This window comes from Corvus kubaryi, unplaced genomic scaffold, assembly GCF_017639235.1.
Source record: "Corvus kubaryi isolate FWS band 111438036 unplaced genomic scaffold, C.kubaryi_AGA036_p1.0 37334, whole genome shotgun sequence".
NCBI classification, from domain to species: Eukaryota; Metazoa; Chordata; class Aves; order Passeriformes; family Corvidae; genus Corvus; species Corvus kubaryi.
In genome coordinates this window covers 25626914-25644098 of record NW_024581108.1, presented here as the reverse complement: position 1 = coordinate 25644098, position 17185 = coordinate 25626914, and the positions used below count along the sequence as shown (strand labels likewise).

Genomic DNA, 17185 nt, shown 5'->3' with positions numbered 1-17185 from the left:
CGTGCCGTGCCGTGCCGTGCCGTGCCGTGCCGTGCCGTGCCGTGCCGCCTGCCCTGCTTTTGCCGGCCGCTCGCTCGCTCGCTGTCGGAGCGCTCAGCACGGCGTGGGGCTGCTGAGCTGCTCGGGCTGCGGGGCTGCGGGGCGCTAATTCCTGCCGGGATTTCCTCGGGAAGGCAGGGAGTGGTGCTGGTGCTGGGGAAGGCAGCACACACAGCCCTCAGCGCCATCTCCCAGGATAATGTAATCCTGTTAATGTTTGGGCTTGGCTGGAGCTGAATTCAGCCTTCATTTCAAGGCCTTTCTGGGCAGGCTGAGTGTCACCCGTGTTTGGATATAATGATTTTACAGTGATGGATGTACAGCGCACGATCATTTTATACCCACCGGGGTTTATAAAGCAGCGATCTCATCCCACTGGGATGTGGGATCAGGTTGTCCTGTCTGGGATCACCCTGGACCGGAGTGCAGGGGGGAGAGCAGGAGGTGCAGTTATCGAGCCGGTCATTCCCATCATTGACTGTGGGTTTTTCCTGTGCAATCCCAGCGCCTCCCAACGCCAGGGACTGCAAATGCTCACCTGGGAGGGGCCGGCTCTCGTCTCACATGGGCGGAATAAATGCCCAGTGGATTATAAATGCTTTTAATAGTGCTCATTTAGGGATTGTTTATTAAGGAAATGTCTGCTCGTCCGTTCTCTGGCCAACAATTATTTGCTTGTCAAACCTGCATAATTAAACCTCATTACTGCCACAGGGTGCCCAGAGAAGCTGTGGCTACCCCTGGATCCCTGGAAATGTCCGAGGCCAGTTTGGATGGGGCTTGGAGCAGCCTGGGATAGTGGAAGGTGTCCCTGCCCGTGGGAATGGGATGAGCTTTAAGGTCCTTCTGAACCCAAACTATTCCACGAGTTAACCTAAAATCTTACAGAGAGAAGTTTGCAGATTTTTTATGTAAATACGAATTTTCATGTGAGTTGTGTGTTTTCCAGTGTGATTCCAGTGCATTGTTCCCACCTGTTAACATGCTCGGCATCTTACCACAACTCAACACAGAGGTTATCAATAATCGATAATCAATACAGTGTATAAAAATCTGTTCCGATGGGAAATGGTTACATTTCAAAAGATTAAAGCCAGCTGGATTCCCAGTGCTCTCAGCAGCAGCTCTGCTGCCAGGGCGTGGGGAGCTGTGGCACTGCCTCCAGGATGCCTCTGTTTTCCTTGGAGTTTTTTATTCCGTGGTTAGAGGAGGGTCTTTGACACTTATTCCTACAGAAAAGTGAAACATCAGGACTGGCACAGAGTGCCCAGAGAAGCTGGGCATTCCCATTCCCATACCTTCCCATTTCTTCTATGAAGAAATGAACAGCCAATGTAATTTGAACATGGACATGGAGACTGGGTATGTTTTCTTCAGAGGGAAAGCGCAAAGAGAAAAGAAAAAGAGAATTCCCACTGGTTGTTGCTATTAAAGAGCTGTTTATAGGTGAAGTGCTGAAGGAAACGGCTCCAGAGCAGCCCCCGGTGCACACGGGTTATGCAAATGTTGTCAGTGCCTGAGAGCAGTGCAGGAAAGGGAATCGCCTGGGAAGGGACTCCAGGGGCACGAATGGGCTTCCCAGGAGTTACAAGAACAATTACACACAGGCAGGCAGAGGAAGTTTGTTAGGGTAGTCAGTGAGGGATTTTTGGGTAATCGGCGAGTGATTGTTGGGCACTCAGTGAGGGATTGTTTAGGTGCTCAGTGTTTGTTTAGGTGCTCAGTGATTGTTCCATGTTTGGGTGTTCAATGATTGTTTGGGTGTTCAATGGTTGTTTGGGTGTTCAATGTTTGGGTGTTCAATGTGTGTTTGGGTGCTCAGTGTTTGGGTGCTCAGTGATTGTTTGGGTGCTCAGTGTTTGGGTGCTCAGTGGTTGTTTGTGGTGGTCAGTCAGGACAGTTTGTTTGGAAAGACAGTTGGTGAAAAGTTTGGTAGTCCGGGAATGTTTCTTTGGGCAGGCAATCAGTGTTGGGGTTGTCAGTCCAGAATGTTGCTTGGGAGGGTTGTTCCTCCTTCCTCTGAGTGCACCATCCCCTGAGTGTCCCAAACCCCCTGTGCTGAGAATTGCCATTTGTCCCACCCACCAACGGGTGTATTTCATTTCAGAGGGGACTGAAGCTCCCCATTTGGATCCCTTTTCCACAAAAGGCTGGACCAGGCGACTCTCGAGGTTGCTCCCAGCGTGGGCTGTTCTGGGGTTTATGAACTGGCTTCCAGCAGCCCGATGTGAAGGGCTCAGGGCAGGGCTGGGACACAGCTGCACCGCCAGCCCCGGGCCCTGGCCCTGCACGCTGGGCAGTGAGAGCTCGGCTGATTTTCACCCTCCTGTGGGCACTGTTCTTGCAGATCTGGGGTGAAATCCTGGCCTTGCCCAAGTGTTTCCTGGGCTGTGCTCTTTTATCCCGAAGTACAGCTCCTTTTCTTGCTGCACCAGGTGGTGTGAGGAGCAGTGATGGCAGGGGAAGGACAGTGCCAGCCCCCGGGATCCCTCCCCAGTGCTGCACTGCTGGGGTGGTCCAGAGGGGCTCCTTCCCGCCAGGATCTGCCCCCAGGGAGCTGTTCCACAGTGTTATTAATAATGCATTAGTCTGGAGCAAGCAGCTGGGAGGTTCATCCAAAAATCTGACTGTTGCTGGCAAATGCAGCCCGAGCCATCTGTGCCAAGTCCCTGTATTTACATCATCCATCCACAACCAGTTCCTCCTCTTGTAAATCAAGAGATCATTGTGATTCTCCTGAAAGATTCATTGTAGTGAAAGACTGCAGCACAATTAAATTTACCTTCTTTTATTATTTATCACTAATATTCCAACCAGTGGTATATCAACAAAGTAAATGTTCCGGGAGATAAGCCCAGATGAAATCATGGATGAGCCCTGGTAGAAGGGGGAGACAAATCGAGTCATTTAGTCATTAGTTTGGGCAGGGAATTCTATTTCAGCAGAGCCTTTGGTATTCTGAAATTTTGTTTTCATTCCCCCGGGGGTTGGAGATTGCTCCTGAAATATTCTGACAGAAATGGAATTGTAGGAACGGCAGTGTGTGCCAGCAGCACTATGTGACATAGATTGTTATCTAGTGACCTGCTGGGGGACACTTCTGTGGAACCTGCTCTGCCTGCCAGAGAGCAAAGATCTGCCATAGCTCATCCTGGCTTTGGAGCAGGAACCGACTCTGCTCTGAGGTGATGTCAGAGACTTCGGGGAGACAGGAGCTGCTCCTGATCTGCCTTGTGGCTGATTTTCATCTGCTGGAGAGGCAGCAGAGTGGTCCCACAGCTCACACTGCTGGGGGAGAAAGTGCCACAGAGAGAGGTGGGGTTTGTCAAACACCAAACGCCTCACACAGCTCCAGAATCTTTTCATTTGGCTGCTTCTGCTCCTGTGCATCCTTGGAGAGTGGTGACAAAGCGGTGCGTGGGTCCAGTGGATGGAAGTGTTTGGGGGGGATTTGGACTCCTTTGGTTTGTTTTCAGCCAGGTTTGGGTGTTTCTGCACCAGAAGCTGCAGGCTGGGAGCGGAGCTGCTTGGTCAGATGTGTGGTACCTCTGGGGCTGGTTATTTATTTATAAACGTGCTGTCTCTGCTATAAAAAGCTTTGCAATGGCCAATAATAAATGCATTCATCACCACATCTGCTGTAATCACTGCAGCTCCTGAGCTGCTATTTGGCTCTCATTAGCTGCAACTCCCATTCACCTATAATTTCGGAGAACACACAATTATGTGTTATCACTCCTTCAAGTGATTACTACACTGGATGTTTTTAAGATAATGGCATGGAACACGCCGTGATGAATTACACCTCTCCAGGTAGTTTTGCTTCTGTCATTAACTCTATTATTTTACTTAAACCAGCCTGGAGGAGCTGTGGGGCAGGGTTGGCATCACCAGCTCCAGGAAGGGTCCCAGGTCAAGGCTGATCCGATAAAGGATGTGGCACAGCACACAATTATCTCCCTCCTGTGTGTCCTCCCCACTCACACTGGACATATTATTATGAGGAGATTGTAAAACCCAACCGGTTTGCATCTGGAAATGTCTTTTTTTCATTAAGCTTTGATAGCGATAAAAGCCTTTTCAGGGACAACATGGGAAAGAACATGAATATTGAGAAATCCCTGGAGCCTGGGTAGCAGCAGCCTGGGAAAGAAGAGGTGAAGGTACCCCAGCTCTGCTGAGGAGCAGGAGCAGCCACACCTCTGCCTGCAGCTTCTCCTCCCTCTGTTTCCCCCTGCGCTGGCACTGCTGAGACCCCACCTCAAATCCTGTGTCTGGTTCTGGGTCCCTCAGGATGAGATCCTGAGGGGCTGGAGCGTGTCCAGGGCAGGGAATGGAGCTGGGAAGGAGCTGGAGCCCCAGGAGAATTCCTGAGGGAGCTGGAAAGGGGCTGGAGAATTCCTGAGGGAGCTGGGAAGGGGCTCAGGCTGGAGCAAAGGAGGCTCAGGGGGGACCTTGTGGCTCTGCACAAGTCCCTGACAGGAGGGGGCAGCCGGGGGGGTCGGGCTCTGCTGGCAGGGAACAGGGACAGGAGGAGAGGGAACGGCCTCAGGCTGGGCCAGGGCAGGCTCAGGGTGGACAGCAGCAGGAATTTCTGCATGGAAAGGGTGCTCAGGCCTTGGCAGGGGCTGCCCAGGGAGGTTTGGAGTGCCCATCCCTGGAGGTGTCCAAGGAAGGGCTGGACATGGCCCGTCACCATTTCTCCCTCAGCCTAGAGCAGCTTTGCTGTCACTTCCCCTGTGCTGTCCCTGCTCGCCCCTGTTCAATCTTCTGAACCACCAGAGCAGAGGTGCAGAGTGCAGGAAGAACAGGTTTATAGAGTTTATAGTTTCTCCTGAGCCCATCTGAGCCGTGTCAGTTGGGGCATTTCTCAGGGTTTGGTGCACCCTGGGCATCCAGCCCCCATTACCCCAGCCAGGGCAGGGCTCTGTCACAGCCTCCCCCTGCCACCCCTCAGGTTTTGTCAGAGCCACAGGCTGGGGAGGAGACCTTGATTTCCTCTGAGAATTAAAAATAAGGACCAATGTAAGTGTTTCAAAACCAAAATGAAGGCGCTTAATGACTGTTCTATTCCAGCTGGATATTTCTAGGTGCTAAGAGCCCTCAGTGACGTGCTGGGATATTGGAAATTCGGGAAGTAACAGGAAATGTTTTCTCCTTCTCCAGGCACGGCCCTTTGCCTCGCCGTGGTCTCAGAGCTTGTGGTGCTTTTTATTCCATTGATTTGTGTTTCAGTGTTGTGTGGTAAAAAAATCAGGGGAAAATTGGCAGCTGGGTTGGATTCCACCATCAGCAGAAGCCTCTGACTTTGGTAGTCCTATAAAATAAACACAATCAGCTCCCAAATTTTCCAAGACCCCTTCCCCACAGGAAAAGTGCAAAACCATGAAGACAAAGCCATGTGATGAATTGTTTCCTTACTTTTCTGCATTGGTAATGCCTTCTTCATGATTTCTGAAAGTCAGTGTTTCTCTATCATAAATCTCCAGGAATTAATAAATATCAAATGCAGCAGCCAGACCCTTTTTAATATTTCAAATAATGTGATGAATTTAGGAGTTACTCTCTGAAGCTGAAACCAAGGTTCTCACACCAACAATGCTGTGGGGTATTGTTTCTAAGCCTTCAAAGAGAAAATATTATGGGCTCCCATGAAGGAAGTGATTAATGACTATAAATTCTGGGCTTTACACTGCAGTGTTTTGTCCATTTCTCTATGAAAATATGTCGGGGGGGGGATTTTTTGTGTAATTAAAACCAACAAATGAATTTATTGCAGCTGTGGCAGCAGCAGTTTCTCTGTCCTTGCCATGGGAAAAATCCATTTCTTGGTAGCAGGAGGGAAACACCCACTAAGGGCATGGCTGGGGGTTGTGTCCCAGGAAACCCCTGGGAATGTGGAAACCCCTGGGAAAATGGGCTTTCTCCTGGCTTGGATGGACTGGCAGGTGCTGAGGGTGGAACCCATAGAGATCAAAGGTCACAAGGCATCAGCTGTAGGGAAAATTACATTTCAAATCTTGTAGAGGAACAAACACTTTTCCTCTTAATTACTAATATTCGACTGATTTTCCATTTAGAGTGTTTCAGATTTAGGGATTAATCCCTGGTTATCTGCAGAGAGATTTCCTGGAGTATCTCAAGGCAGATGGGATTATAAAATCCAGCAGCTGGAGATGCCCAGTGCACAAAGTCCCTCCTGTCCCTGTCCTGGTTTCCCTCTCGGCTGTGTCCCGTGTCCCACCACAGGCACCCGGCAGCTGCAGCTGGAATCTGAGGAGTTCCCGTGGCCAATAAACAATCCATCAGTTCTCTGGAGCAATGGAGGAGCTGCAGGAGCAGGGAGCGAGGTTAATGATGCTAATTACTCAGAACACTCTGGTAGCACAGCACCCCTTCTGTTCCAGGCAGTTTGCCAGGTGAAAACCTCATCCCGCTACCTGCTCCTTGTGCAGAAGTCCATGGATCAGCAAATACTGATAGAATTATGCTGGGGGCAGATACTGGGGTGGGCACGGGGGTGGTGGGACAGCAGGACACCAAGGGTCGGTTCAGGGCACCAAAGAGAGCCCGGGGTGTTTGCAGGACCTGCAGGAAACGCAAAGTTCGCTGCCAGCTGGGGGCTGTGCAGGGGGACAGGACTGAAATCCACGTGGGATCCATGGGAGCCACCTCTCCTTTATCCGCGCTGCGCGGTGCCACCCGGGCAGGCAGGATTCCCGAGGGTTCGGCGTTTCTGGGAGCGGCAGGGGCCGGGAAGGTGCGTTCGCTGCCCGTCCCAGGCAGGCGCTGCCCCCGGCCCCGGGCAGAGAGCCCCGGGCTGGCGCACACGGGCGGCTGCAGACACCGCAGCATTTGTGGTCTGCTTCGGCTGCTGGCAGACAGAGTTTCGGGGTTCTGCTTTAAACCCTGTTTCAGAACACCGGCTCATCTCCCGTTTTTACATAATTCCCGTTGTCCAGCCCTTCCAGGAGCCGCCTGCGTGGCTCTGGGGCTTCTGTCCCGCTCCGGACGGAGCGCTCTCCCTCTGCAGGAAACCGTGACATTTGCATCTTTCCCTGATACACGGCGTTACTTCCTGCGGAGGAAGAAGCTGCTTTCCTAAGGCTGAGATTTTTAAACCCTATTAAATCTTCTTAGTCCCCAGTCTTCCTTCCTGGAGCAATTCCTCTGCCCTGCTCCGTGCTCGCTGCCCTCAGGGATCATTCTGTGCCAGTCCCTCCCCAGTGACCTCCCGGTCTGGGTGTTCACCCTTCTGGCCCTGGCAGGGGCAGCGCATCCTAAATTCGCCGAGGGAAGGTGAAATTGGGGCAGCAGCACCTTTGCACTGTGGGCATTTGGGGCCGGGGAGTGGCTGTGGGGGCAGCCGGAGCTGGGCCAGCGCCGCTCCCCGAGGGACTGAGCCCTGCTGGGAATGAAATCCAGACCTGGGAGGATAACGAGCAGCTGTGCAGGTTTCTGTGCAGAATTCCAGGCTTTGAGCTACAGCAGATGTGGGAAAGTGAATTCTGAACACAAAAGCAAAAGGATCAATAAAGTAAATGGCTTTAAGCTGAAGGAAGGCAGGGTTAGAGTGGAGATGAGGGACAAATCCCTCCCTGGGAGGGTGGGCAGGCCCTGGCACAGGGTGCCCAGAGCAGCTGTGGTTGCCCCTGGATCCCTGGCAGTGCCCAAGGCCAGGCTGGACATTGGGGCTGGGAGCAGCCTGGGACAGTGGGAGGTGTCCCTGCCATGGCAGGGGTGGCGCTGGGTGGGCTTTGAGGTCCCTCCCAACCCAAACCATTCCAGGATTCTGGGATTTTTCTCCTTTCAGTGCCCAAATGCCTTCCAGCAGTAGCCCCAGGGAGGGGTCCCTGTGGGTGCAGCAAAGTCCCACACCTGGGACTTATGGAGACGGGAAGGCTCCAGGTGCGTTCCCAGGCAATGTCCTTCAGGGCAGCCAGGTGGGATCCAAGCCCCGGGAGCACCATGGAGGCTCGTGGAGCAGAGCCCCTGTGCAGTTTTAATTAAGCAACTGGAAGAACTGTTTTTCACAAAGATTAATGGGTCTCTGATTTAATTATGGGGGAATAATAGACTAGAGAGCTGGGAAAGTGGGAGGCATTAAAAAAGGAGGATTAAAAACTTGAGGGAAGCTGGGTGAGACTATATTTTTCTGTACTTACAAATTACAGAAGATCATCCCCATTAATAATGATTGGAAAAGTAATAAAGTGCCCTCAGCCATGTATGACAGTTAACATTAAAATCTATTTTTTATGCTTGTTGTGTAGGGAATTTCTGATTACAATAATCAGTTAAAAAAGAAATTGTGCTTTTTTCCAATCTTTCAAATTTAAATATAGAAGAACTTTCTTCTGAGTTCAGCTATGGTTTCATCAATAGTTTTCCAAGCCATGCAAAGGTAAAAAGAGCAAAAGTCACTTTTATTTAATGACTGTTATGCTTCCTTTAGCTGTGCTGTGGTGTTGTTATTAATTGCTAAAAATAATTGGCTCTATGCATAGATTTAAAAAATTACATTGCACGAAATGCTGCTGCGATGTGCAGGGAGTTTAATATAAATGGGATTTAGGGGAAGAGAGGGAAGGGAAAAGCAAGAGAAGGCCACTGATATTTGCAGTTTTTACTGTTGGTCATCCTTTCAGTGAATGATTTCCCGGACATTGCTGTAGGAAAGGCATCACTGTTGTTTGTCAAAGGCCATCGTGCTCTGCTGGGATCCCTGCCATGCCCTGGGGCAGGAGAGGCACAGGCTCAGCGCTGGTCCCTCAGCCCCACGGGTGCTGGCTGGAGCAGGGATGGCTCTGGGTCACTGTTCCCGGCTCTGGGTCACTGTTCCCGGCTCTGGGTCCTTGTTCTGGACTCTGGATCCTTGTCCCCGGTTCTGGTGGCACTGCCAGCCACAGCAGGCCAGGAGGAGTTGGGCTCTTGGCCCAAGGCTCAGCCTCCTCCTGGGCGTTGCAGGGGAAGCTCCCAGCTCCTCGTGCCTTCTCAGGAAATCCAGACTTCCCTGCTCACGTCTCAGGCTGGCTCAGAGCTTGTGTTGGAGCTTCCAGAGGGCTTTGGGAGATTTCATGGGCAAATCGTCCCAGAGCCAGCCCAAATTTTGGAACACATTTGGCTCAGCTCCCCTGCTGCAGCCTTAAGAAATATCCTTAGTGGGAAGGGACTCACAGGGATCACTGATCCTGCCCTGCCCAGACCCCCCAAAATCCCACCCTGGGCATCCCTGGCAGCGCTGCCCAAATGCTCCTGGAGCTCTGGCAGCCTCGGGGCCGTGCCCATTCCCTGGGGAGCCTGGGCAGTGCCCGGCACCCTCTGGGGAAGAGCCTTTCCCTGCTCTCCAGCCTGACCCTCCCTGGCCCAGCTCCAGCTGTTCCTGTGGTGCAGTAAAGCCATGCAGAGTTCTCCGTCCTCATCAGCAGCCTCAGAAGTGACGTTAACCCCTGTTCCCAGTCCCAGTGGAGCTGTGCACCCAGGGATGGCCCCATGAGCAATGCAGGGGGACAGCAGAGCCTGGGCACGAGGGGCTGGCACGGCACAGAGTCCTGGGCACTGCTCACATCCCGTGGGATTGTTGGTGGTTTTATTGATCCCAGTGTTATTCTTGGCAGATGTTCATGCCCGTGAAGTTGGTTGGTTTTGGCACACAGTCCGTACGTGGAAGGGCTGCTCTTCCTTAGGAAACTGTAAATGTATGGGGGGAAAGGCCAAGCCTTCCTTTAAACAGTAAAAAACCCTGGTTTTTCCTTATTTCTGTTCCCGCACAAAAATGCAGCACAGCCTCTGATGGGCAGAGGCTCAGTGGGGGAAAGTGTGCTCTGAGTGTCCAGGAGAGTTTCAGGCAATAGCTGTGACTTCAGAACTGAGGAGTCAATTGCAAACAGAAAGGGATTAAATTTGTTAGATTAGAAAACATTTCTGAGATGAGTCATTTGATTGCTGCTTCCATGGGGTAAATATGCACTTTATCCATCACATCCCACGTGGGCAGTGGGAAAATACAGGATATTGGCTGCTGCTGGATCTGAAAACCACCCTGGGCAACGGGCTCCAGGCAAGCTGTGCAGCAGTTCCAGAGCAGTTCTCTCCCACAGGGCTGGGGTGAGGGGGAGAGGGGAGAGCTTTGGGTGGTGAAGGAGCTTGTCTGGGGGGCATCCCAGGATGGGGGAGTTGGGAGGGACCTCAAAGCCCATCCCATCCCAGCCCTCTCATCCTGGAGGTATTTTCCAACCTCAATGATTCTGTGAATTTTTTTTAAGGAAAGCTGATTTTTTTCTGGCAAGCCACACAGGGAGCAGGGAGTTGGTGAGGTGGTGCTGGGTTTGTGTGCTGGGAGAGGAGGAGGAGGAGGCTGGTTTTTCTCTTGTGGGAAGAATTCACAGTGCTAACACTTCCTTGCAAGGCTTGGATGTGTGAGTGTGAATAACCAGTGTGAGAGTTAAATCAATTAACTGGTAAATGCTCACTGGAACTACAGGCTACCTGCAAAACTGCCGATTTGTACTTCATGGAATCCCAGACCGGTTTGGGTTGGGAGGGACCTTAAATCTCATCTCGTTCCACCCAAGCCACAGGCAGGGACAGCTCCCTCAGCCCAGGCTGCTCAGGTTTCCTGTAATGGACTGGATCCAGCTGCTGCAGAAATACAGTGGCAAAGAAACACGTGGTAGAACAACCTCTGTGAATCGGAGCCTTCTCTGCCTCTCCCACCCTGCTGTTCATTAGAATCAAGTTCAAAACCTTCACAGGACTTTGAAAGCGGCTCCTTGCCTTCCCTGGGTGGGACCAGACCCATCAGAACTCCTCCTGCAGGGATCCCAACCTCAAAGTGCCACTTCCCGGTGACATCCCAATTCTCTGCTCTATAAATGGTGATTTTTTATCCCACGTTGCAGCTTCTCTCGAACCCTTTCAGATTTAATGCTGAGATCATTAATTAAATGAATGGTTATTCTCATGCTTTGTTTCTGAACCATTTCAGCCTGATGTTTCCAGTTTCTTATTCCTGAATGGAATGTCATTTTCCCCTTAAACAATACTGCCAGATGCTTAAGCCACCAAATCACCATTTTCTCCCTCCAGTTTCTATGGTTGTGCTATTTTAATGTTTCATCAAAGGGATGAGCTCTATTGCATTCTCTTCTTCTCTTGAATTTCCTTCATGTAGAAAGCTCTTTATCAAATAAAAACGTCCCATTAGTCTGTTGCACTTTGTATTATCTTCCTTATTACCTTCTTTCAGCTTTTAAAGTTGTTTCAAAGCCTTAAATTCCAAGGTGGGCATGGGGGTGAGTCTAAAATTTGCCTAATTTGTTCTCCACATTTCCTGAAAAGTAGTTAATTTATGGAGAGAAATGCAGATTTCCCAGTGCCACAGCATCCCTTCCCGATGGCTCCTGGATTTGCAGTTTCCTGCTCTCAAACCTGAATCCATCGAGGTTTTTCCCTGCCCATTATTCCATGGGCTGCTCTGCCTTTTCCCACATGCTGGATGTGGAAAACTGGAGCACAGTGGTGTTGAGCCAGGGTTAAACATCCTCCACCCCCTCAGACAGGCTCAGGCTCCCCCATCAGCTGGTGGATAAAGCTGCTCCTGCCTGTTCTCCCTGTCCTGGGATCCCCACACTCCCAGCCCCCAAGAGGAGCTCCCTTGTCCCTCTTGGACACCCTGGGATGGGATGGGATGGGATGGGCTTTAAGATCCCTTCCCACCCAAACCATTGGAAGATTCTGGGGTTCTGTGAACCCTCTGAAAAAAAAAAATTGGTTTGGATTCTCTGATGCCTGGACAGTTTTTCCTGGGAAATGTCTCTTGGTTCCTGACCTCAGCAGCAGAAGGTGGTTGTGCCTCAGGAACAGGGCAGGAGCTCTCCATGGAGCACACGTGGCTGCTGATCCTCAGGGCTGAGGCTGCAGGAGAAAGTCAGGAATAACTGAGGCTTTCCTCCTACTGCTCCACTACACTCTCCCAGCAGGAAAACCAGGCAGGAAGATAGAGCAGACAGATATATCTGTGTTTATTGTGTTTGTAAGCTGGGCTTTGGGGTTTAGGATAATTCCGAATTAACAAATAATGCCTGGTGTGAGTTCAGCTCTGGTAAATCACAGCTGTGTTCAGTCTGAAGATCAACAGCAGTGAGTGCTACATCCCCCTCCTCACGGTTTCCCTTTTCCCCAGGTGTTACTTGGAAGATGGAGCTTCCAAAGGGGCCTGGCTGAACCGCTCGAGCATCATCTTCGCGGGCAGTGACAAGTGGTCAGTGGACCCGCGGGTGTCCATCGCCACGGCCAACAGGAGGGAGTACAGCCTGCAGATCCAGGACGTGGACGTGACGGACGACGGGCCCTACACCTGCTCTGTGCAGACCCAGCACACCCCCAGGACCATGCAGGTGCACCTCACTGTGCAAGGTACGGGCTGGGACAGAGCCATGGGGATGGGCAGGGAAGAGTCTGGGTTATGGATGGGAAACTTAAACCCCCTTCAAAGATTTCCTTCCTTCCTTCCTTCCTTCCTTCCTTCCTGCCAGCCTTCCCCCAGACACACCATGATCCCAACATTGCTGATAAGAACAGTCCATTTATTTCCCCCAGACAGCTCCCTGCTCTCAGCACTGCAGAGCTCTGGTGTCAGTTTTTATGTGGATTTAATATTTATTGTATTGTTCCAGGGTGAACAATTCTTGGTTTTGATTGTCTTCCTAATAATTAATGTCCTCATGCAAGGGCTAAAAAAACAAGTTGGAAATTAATTTCATGTGTAAAAAATATCAACAGGAGCTTAAAATTAATTAGGCTAACTACAAGCATATAGAGAAATAATAACTCAATAGTTAAAAATATGCATAATTATTAAGCAATTGCATTTATATCTTCAGAAATGCAAAGTATAACCTAAGGCTTTAACTTATTAGTCTTTGGTGCAATCATCATTAACATTTTCTTTTGCATTTTTATGAGTAATAAAGCAATGAATATAAAAGAGAGGAATTGAACTGGCAATCCCTATTAATCCGTGTGGCACACGGAAACCCCTCAGAAATAATGGGGTGAGCCACCTCCCAGACCAGTTGTCCTTATCCACGGCACCTCTGGAATCCTTCAGGAATGTTGTTCTGGAGCTCAGGGCTGAGTGTATCTGTTGCAAAAGGGACTTTGTTTTATTAAAATATCACTGGGTCATTTTTGTGACCTTTGTGAGAGGCCTCGGGACCCACCAGTGCTCGGTTTGGGGGGGTCTGCAGGGACTGCAGAAATGTTTGCGCTTCCCATGGCCAGAGAGGGGAACAGGGCTGGGAAAGGGTTGGGATGGAGGGACAGGCCTGTGGGGAGAGGCTGAGGAGGGGCTGGAGCCCCAGGAGAGGCTGAGGGAGCTGGGAAAGGGGCTCAGGCTGGAGCAAAGGAGGCTCAGGGGGGACCTTGTGGCTCTGCACAAGTCCCTGACAGGAGGGGGCAGCCGGGGGGGTCGGGCTCTGCTGGCAGGGAACAGGGACAGGAGGAGAGGGAACGGCCTCAGGCTGGGCTGGGGAGGCTCAGGGTGGACAGCAGCAGGAATTTCTGCATGGAAAGGGTGCTCAGGCCTTGGCAGGGGCTGCCCAGGGAGGTTTGGAGTGCCCATCCCTGGAGGTGCCCAAGGAAGGGCTGGAGGTGGCACTCAGGGCTCTGGGCTGGGGACAACGGGGGCATCGGGCAGGTCTGGCAGGGCTGTTCCAGCAGCCCCTCAGCGCCTTCCTTTGTGCAAGGACTCTCTCACATCCATTTATATTCCCAATGGGACCAGGAGCCTGCACCTCAGGGCTGTTCTGCCTGCCCTTAGGTCACTGGTGTGAGAGGCTGGAACATCCTCTCCTGCTCCAGAGGGCTCGTGGGATGACACAAGGATTTATCAGACACAAGCAGTTTTTGTGGGAGCAGCTTTAGGTTTACCTGTAAGATCTTCCCCAGCTTTGTATTTGCAGATTAGAAACACCTTCTGCTTTGGGGAGAGATGAGTGAGGGCAAAGCAGTCTCAGGGCAAAGCAAAACCATTCTGTCAAAGGCCATCGAGCTTCCCTTGGCTTTGGGAATAAATGATCAGACCCGAGGAAATCACAGGAGGAAAGCAACACTGGAAAGCAGTCTCAGCCCTTTCCAATCCCTCAGCCCCACAGGCTCTGTTTCAGGGGTGGAAAACCTTCTCCTGCTGCAAACAGCGGAGCTGGAGGAGCCAGGGGGTTTGCTTTGTGCCACAAAGGAAAGGAGGGAAGGCTTAGGCTGCATCTTCAGCTCCCAAATGGCTTCAGACTCCAGACAGAAAAATTATTTGCCGTGAATCTCCACATCAAGAGCTGTGTAAACCCAGCTCCCTCTTTTTTCCTTTCCTTCGAGTGTGTGTGAGCCTTTCCCCACACACAGAACCAGGGGCTGTCATGTCGAACATGTTCCTCTCTGCTTCTTGGGCTGACAGGTTCTGAGCGTGTTCACAGGAGTAAATAAATACATTTTAATGGGTTGAAGACGCCATAATTCCCACGAGTAGGACAGACCCAGGGAACAGGATCAATTCCCAAGGGAAGCAGCAGCCTCTGCCCCCTGTCCCACACAGAGAACACCCAGGCCCAGGGGGTTTGGCCCCTGCCCACCAGGAATCTCTGGCAGAGCTGCAGGTTGAGTTTCAGGCTCCCAAATCCCTGTTCGATCCCTGTGCAAAGCCAGCACAGCACCTTGAGGGACACCGCCAGGTCAAGCCCTGGTTGATGCTCCTTAATGCAGTTGCTCCTTTTTGTAGCAGGGAAATTAACTGAGATATTTGCTAAAAAATAAAATAGAACTTGTGTCTGTAGCCCACATTTACATCTGTGAAGGAAAAACCACATGGAAGAGAGGAAGATAATCCAGTTAATGTAATTTCAGTGACCTTATTAAAAAGAAGTGAGAATTATGAAATAATTAATTAAAAGTTTCAATGGCAGCAGTCTGTAATCAACTCAATCTACCTCAGTGCCAGATGCTGGATCTGCAGAGTCATGAGCTGCAGATGATTTAAACATCAGATGTTTGTCACAGCAGAGTAAAAACCCGAATTTCCTCTTGCCACACTCTGTTGCTCATAATTTTTCTACAAAAGGTTGTGCTTTCTGCCATTTCTAATCTGACATTTACTCTACCAAAGTCGAAATTGCCTCCTCCAAGCTGTTTTCCTTTCAATTGCAAAAGTCTGCAGCCACGTTTGCCAATGTCCTTGGGAAGGAATCGGGGCTGGGTGACAGCGCCGGTGTCCGGATCCCTCGGGGGGATGTGACAGGGATGCTCCCTCACCCTGGGGCACAGTGGGGTCAGGGGCCCAGTTTGGGACAGCAGGGACACGGGGGCCGGAGCAGGGGGCTCAAAGGGACCCCAGCCCCGAGGGAGGGCTGCCAGGGTGAGCAGGGGGATAAAGAACCTCTGCTGGAGATTGCTCCCTTTAGCTCCGTGAGATGAAGGGTCGGGAGAGGTTTGTTGTGCTTCGTCAGTGCCCTTGGTGTGGATCCAGGGAGGAAGAACAAACACCAGCTAAGGGAGAGCGTTTCTGCAGGACTGTCCCAGAGCCACAGCCTGGGCTGGGCTGGGAGGGACCAGTGCCACCCCTGCCATGGCAGGGACACCTCCCACTGTCCCAGGCTGCTCCCAGCCCCATCCAACCCGGCCTGGGACACTGCCAGGGATCCAGGGCAGGCACAGCTGCTCTGGGAATTGCATTCCAGGGCCTGCCCACCCTCACAGGGAAGGATTTCTCCCCATATCCCATCCATCCCTGCCCTCCGGCAGTGGGACACCATTCCCTGTGTGCTGTCCCCCCAGGCTCCTGTCCCAGTTCCCATCCGGCTGTGGGGGGGCTGTGCAGGGAGCATGGCCGGGTTTGGGGCGATGGTGCCCGTGGGTTCAGCGGGGCAGGGTGCCCGTGGCGTTGGCAGTGAGGCCCGTGCCCGTGGTGTCCCTGAGGACAGGCCTGGGGCTCTGTGTCCCCGTGTCCCTCAGCGTGCACCAGGCGTGTGGGGACGCTGCTGGTGGCACAGCACTGGGATCCTCTGGCCCATCCTCTGGGTCGGGGGGTTTTGGGGCTGTGTTTGGGTGTTGTGGGTGCACAGCTGGCACAGGTCACTGCTTTGGCCCTTCAGGTGCACATCCCAGGTCCCAGCCCTGGGCCACCCCTGTCCCCAAGTGTCTGCTGCCCTTCCTTGTCCTCTCTGCCTTCCCCGTCCCACAGCAGCCCAGTTCCTGGTTCCAGAAGTCCCAAATGCCCAAACCAGGGAATCAGGGACATGAAATCTTGCTCCCATCAGTTACTTGACGTTTTTATTTTAATCCAGCCCATGCTGGGCAGGTTCTGGACCCCCCGGGACAGCCCCGTGTGTGGGTCCCAGCCCTTGCTCCTGTGCTGCCCTCCCAGCACCATCCCATTCCTGTAGGAATCTGCTCCCGACACTGGAGCTGTAAATAATTCAGTTATCCATGGAAATGCCATTTATAGATTCAGTCAGGAACCACAACCTTGGGTTTTTATTTAAACATGTATAATGTTCCCAAAGTAATACTCTAGGCCCTTTTTCTGTTTAATAAACCCCCTTAATGTCCCCTAAATATTAATGTATTGATTTAGTCTTTGCAATGTTTGCAAAGTCTAATTTGTTTCCTCAGCCAGGCCAAGAGGGACTTGCATTTGAAGCTAACAAGATAAATCTTCCCCAAATTTATTTAAAGTGGGACAAAATAAATATGCAAAAGACTTTAAAATCATCTAACAACCACTTCCCAGCTAAAACTGACAATCCATTACTCTTTTAAATTGCCGGCACTCGAGCAGGGTGTCAGTTTTCTCTATAAAATTAACTTGCTGGTGCCAGCCGCTGTTATCATCTTGTCCCTGCTCAGCACAGGGAGAAAAAGACTTGGAAAAACAGTTCTGGAGGGGGAGGCAGCCTCGTGAGGTTTGCTGTGTGATGGAGACCCCCCAAAGGATCCTCCCTGTCCCACAAGCAGCATCCTTGGCCTTGCCATTCCCTCAGTGCACCCACTCTCATTAATGTGTCATTACTGACTGATCCAAAGGTTTTCTCCAGGATTTGCAGTTTTTATCCATTCATTAAATTCCTCCCACATTTGTCCCTCCCAGGAGCTGCGG

The 17185-nt window shown here is 51.5% G+C and overlaps 1 protein-coding gene across 5 annotated transcripts in view; it reads left to right on the top strand.

The window, feature by feature from the left end:
• NEGR1 (neuronal growth regulator 1) overlaps positions 1–17185 on the top strand; it is a 192322-nt gene that overhangs the window by 77842 nt on the left and 97295 nt on the right. For all 5 annotated transcript variants that reach the window (XM_042030999.1, XM_042030997.1, XM_042031001.1 and 2 more), the window contains exon 2: positions 12224–12456. In XM_042030999.1, coding sequence (XP_041886933.1) covers positions 12224–12456 — 233 coding nt within the window. The remainder of the gene's footprint in view (positions 1–12223; positions 12457–17185) is intronic.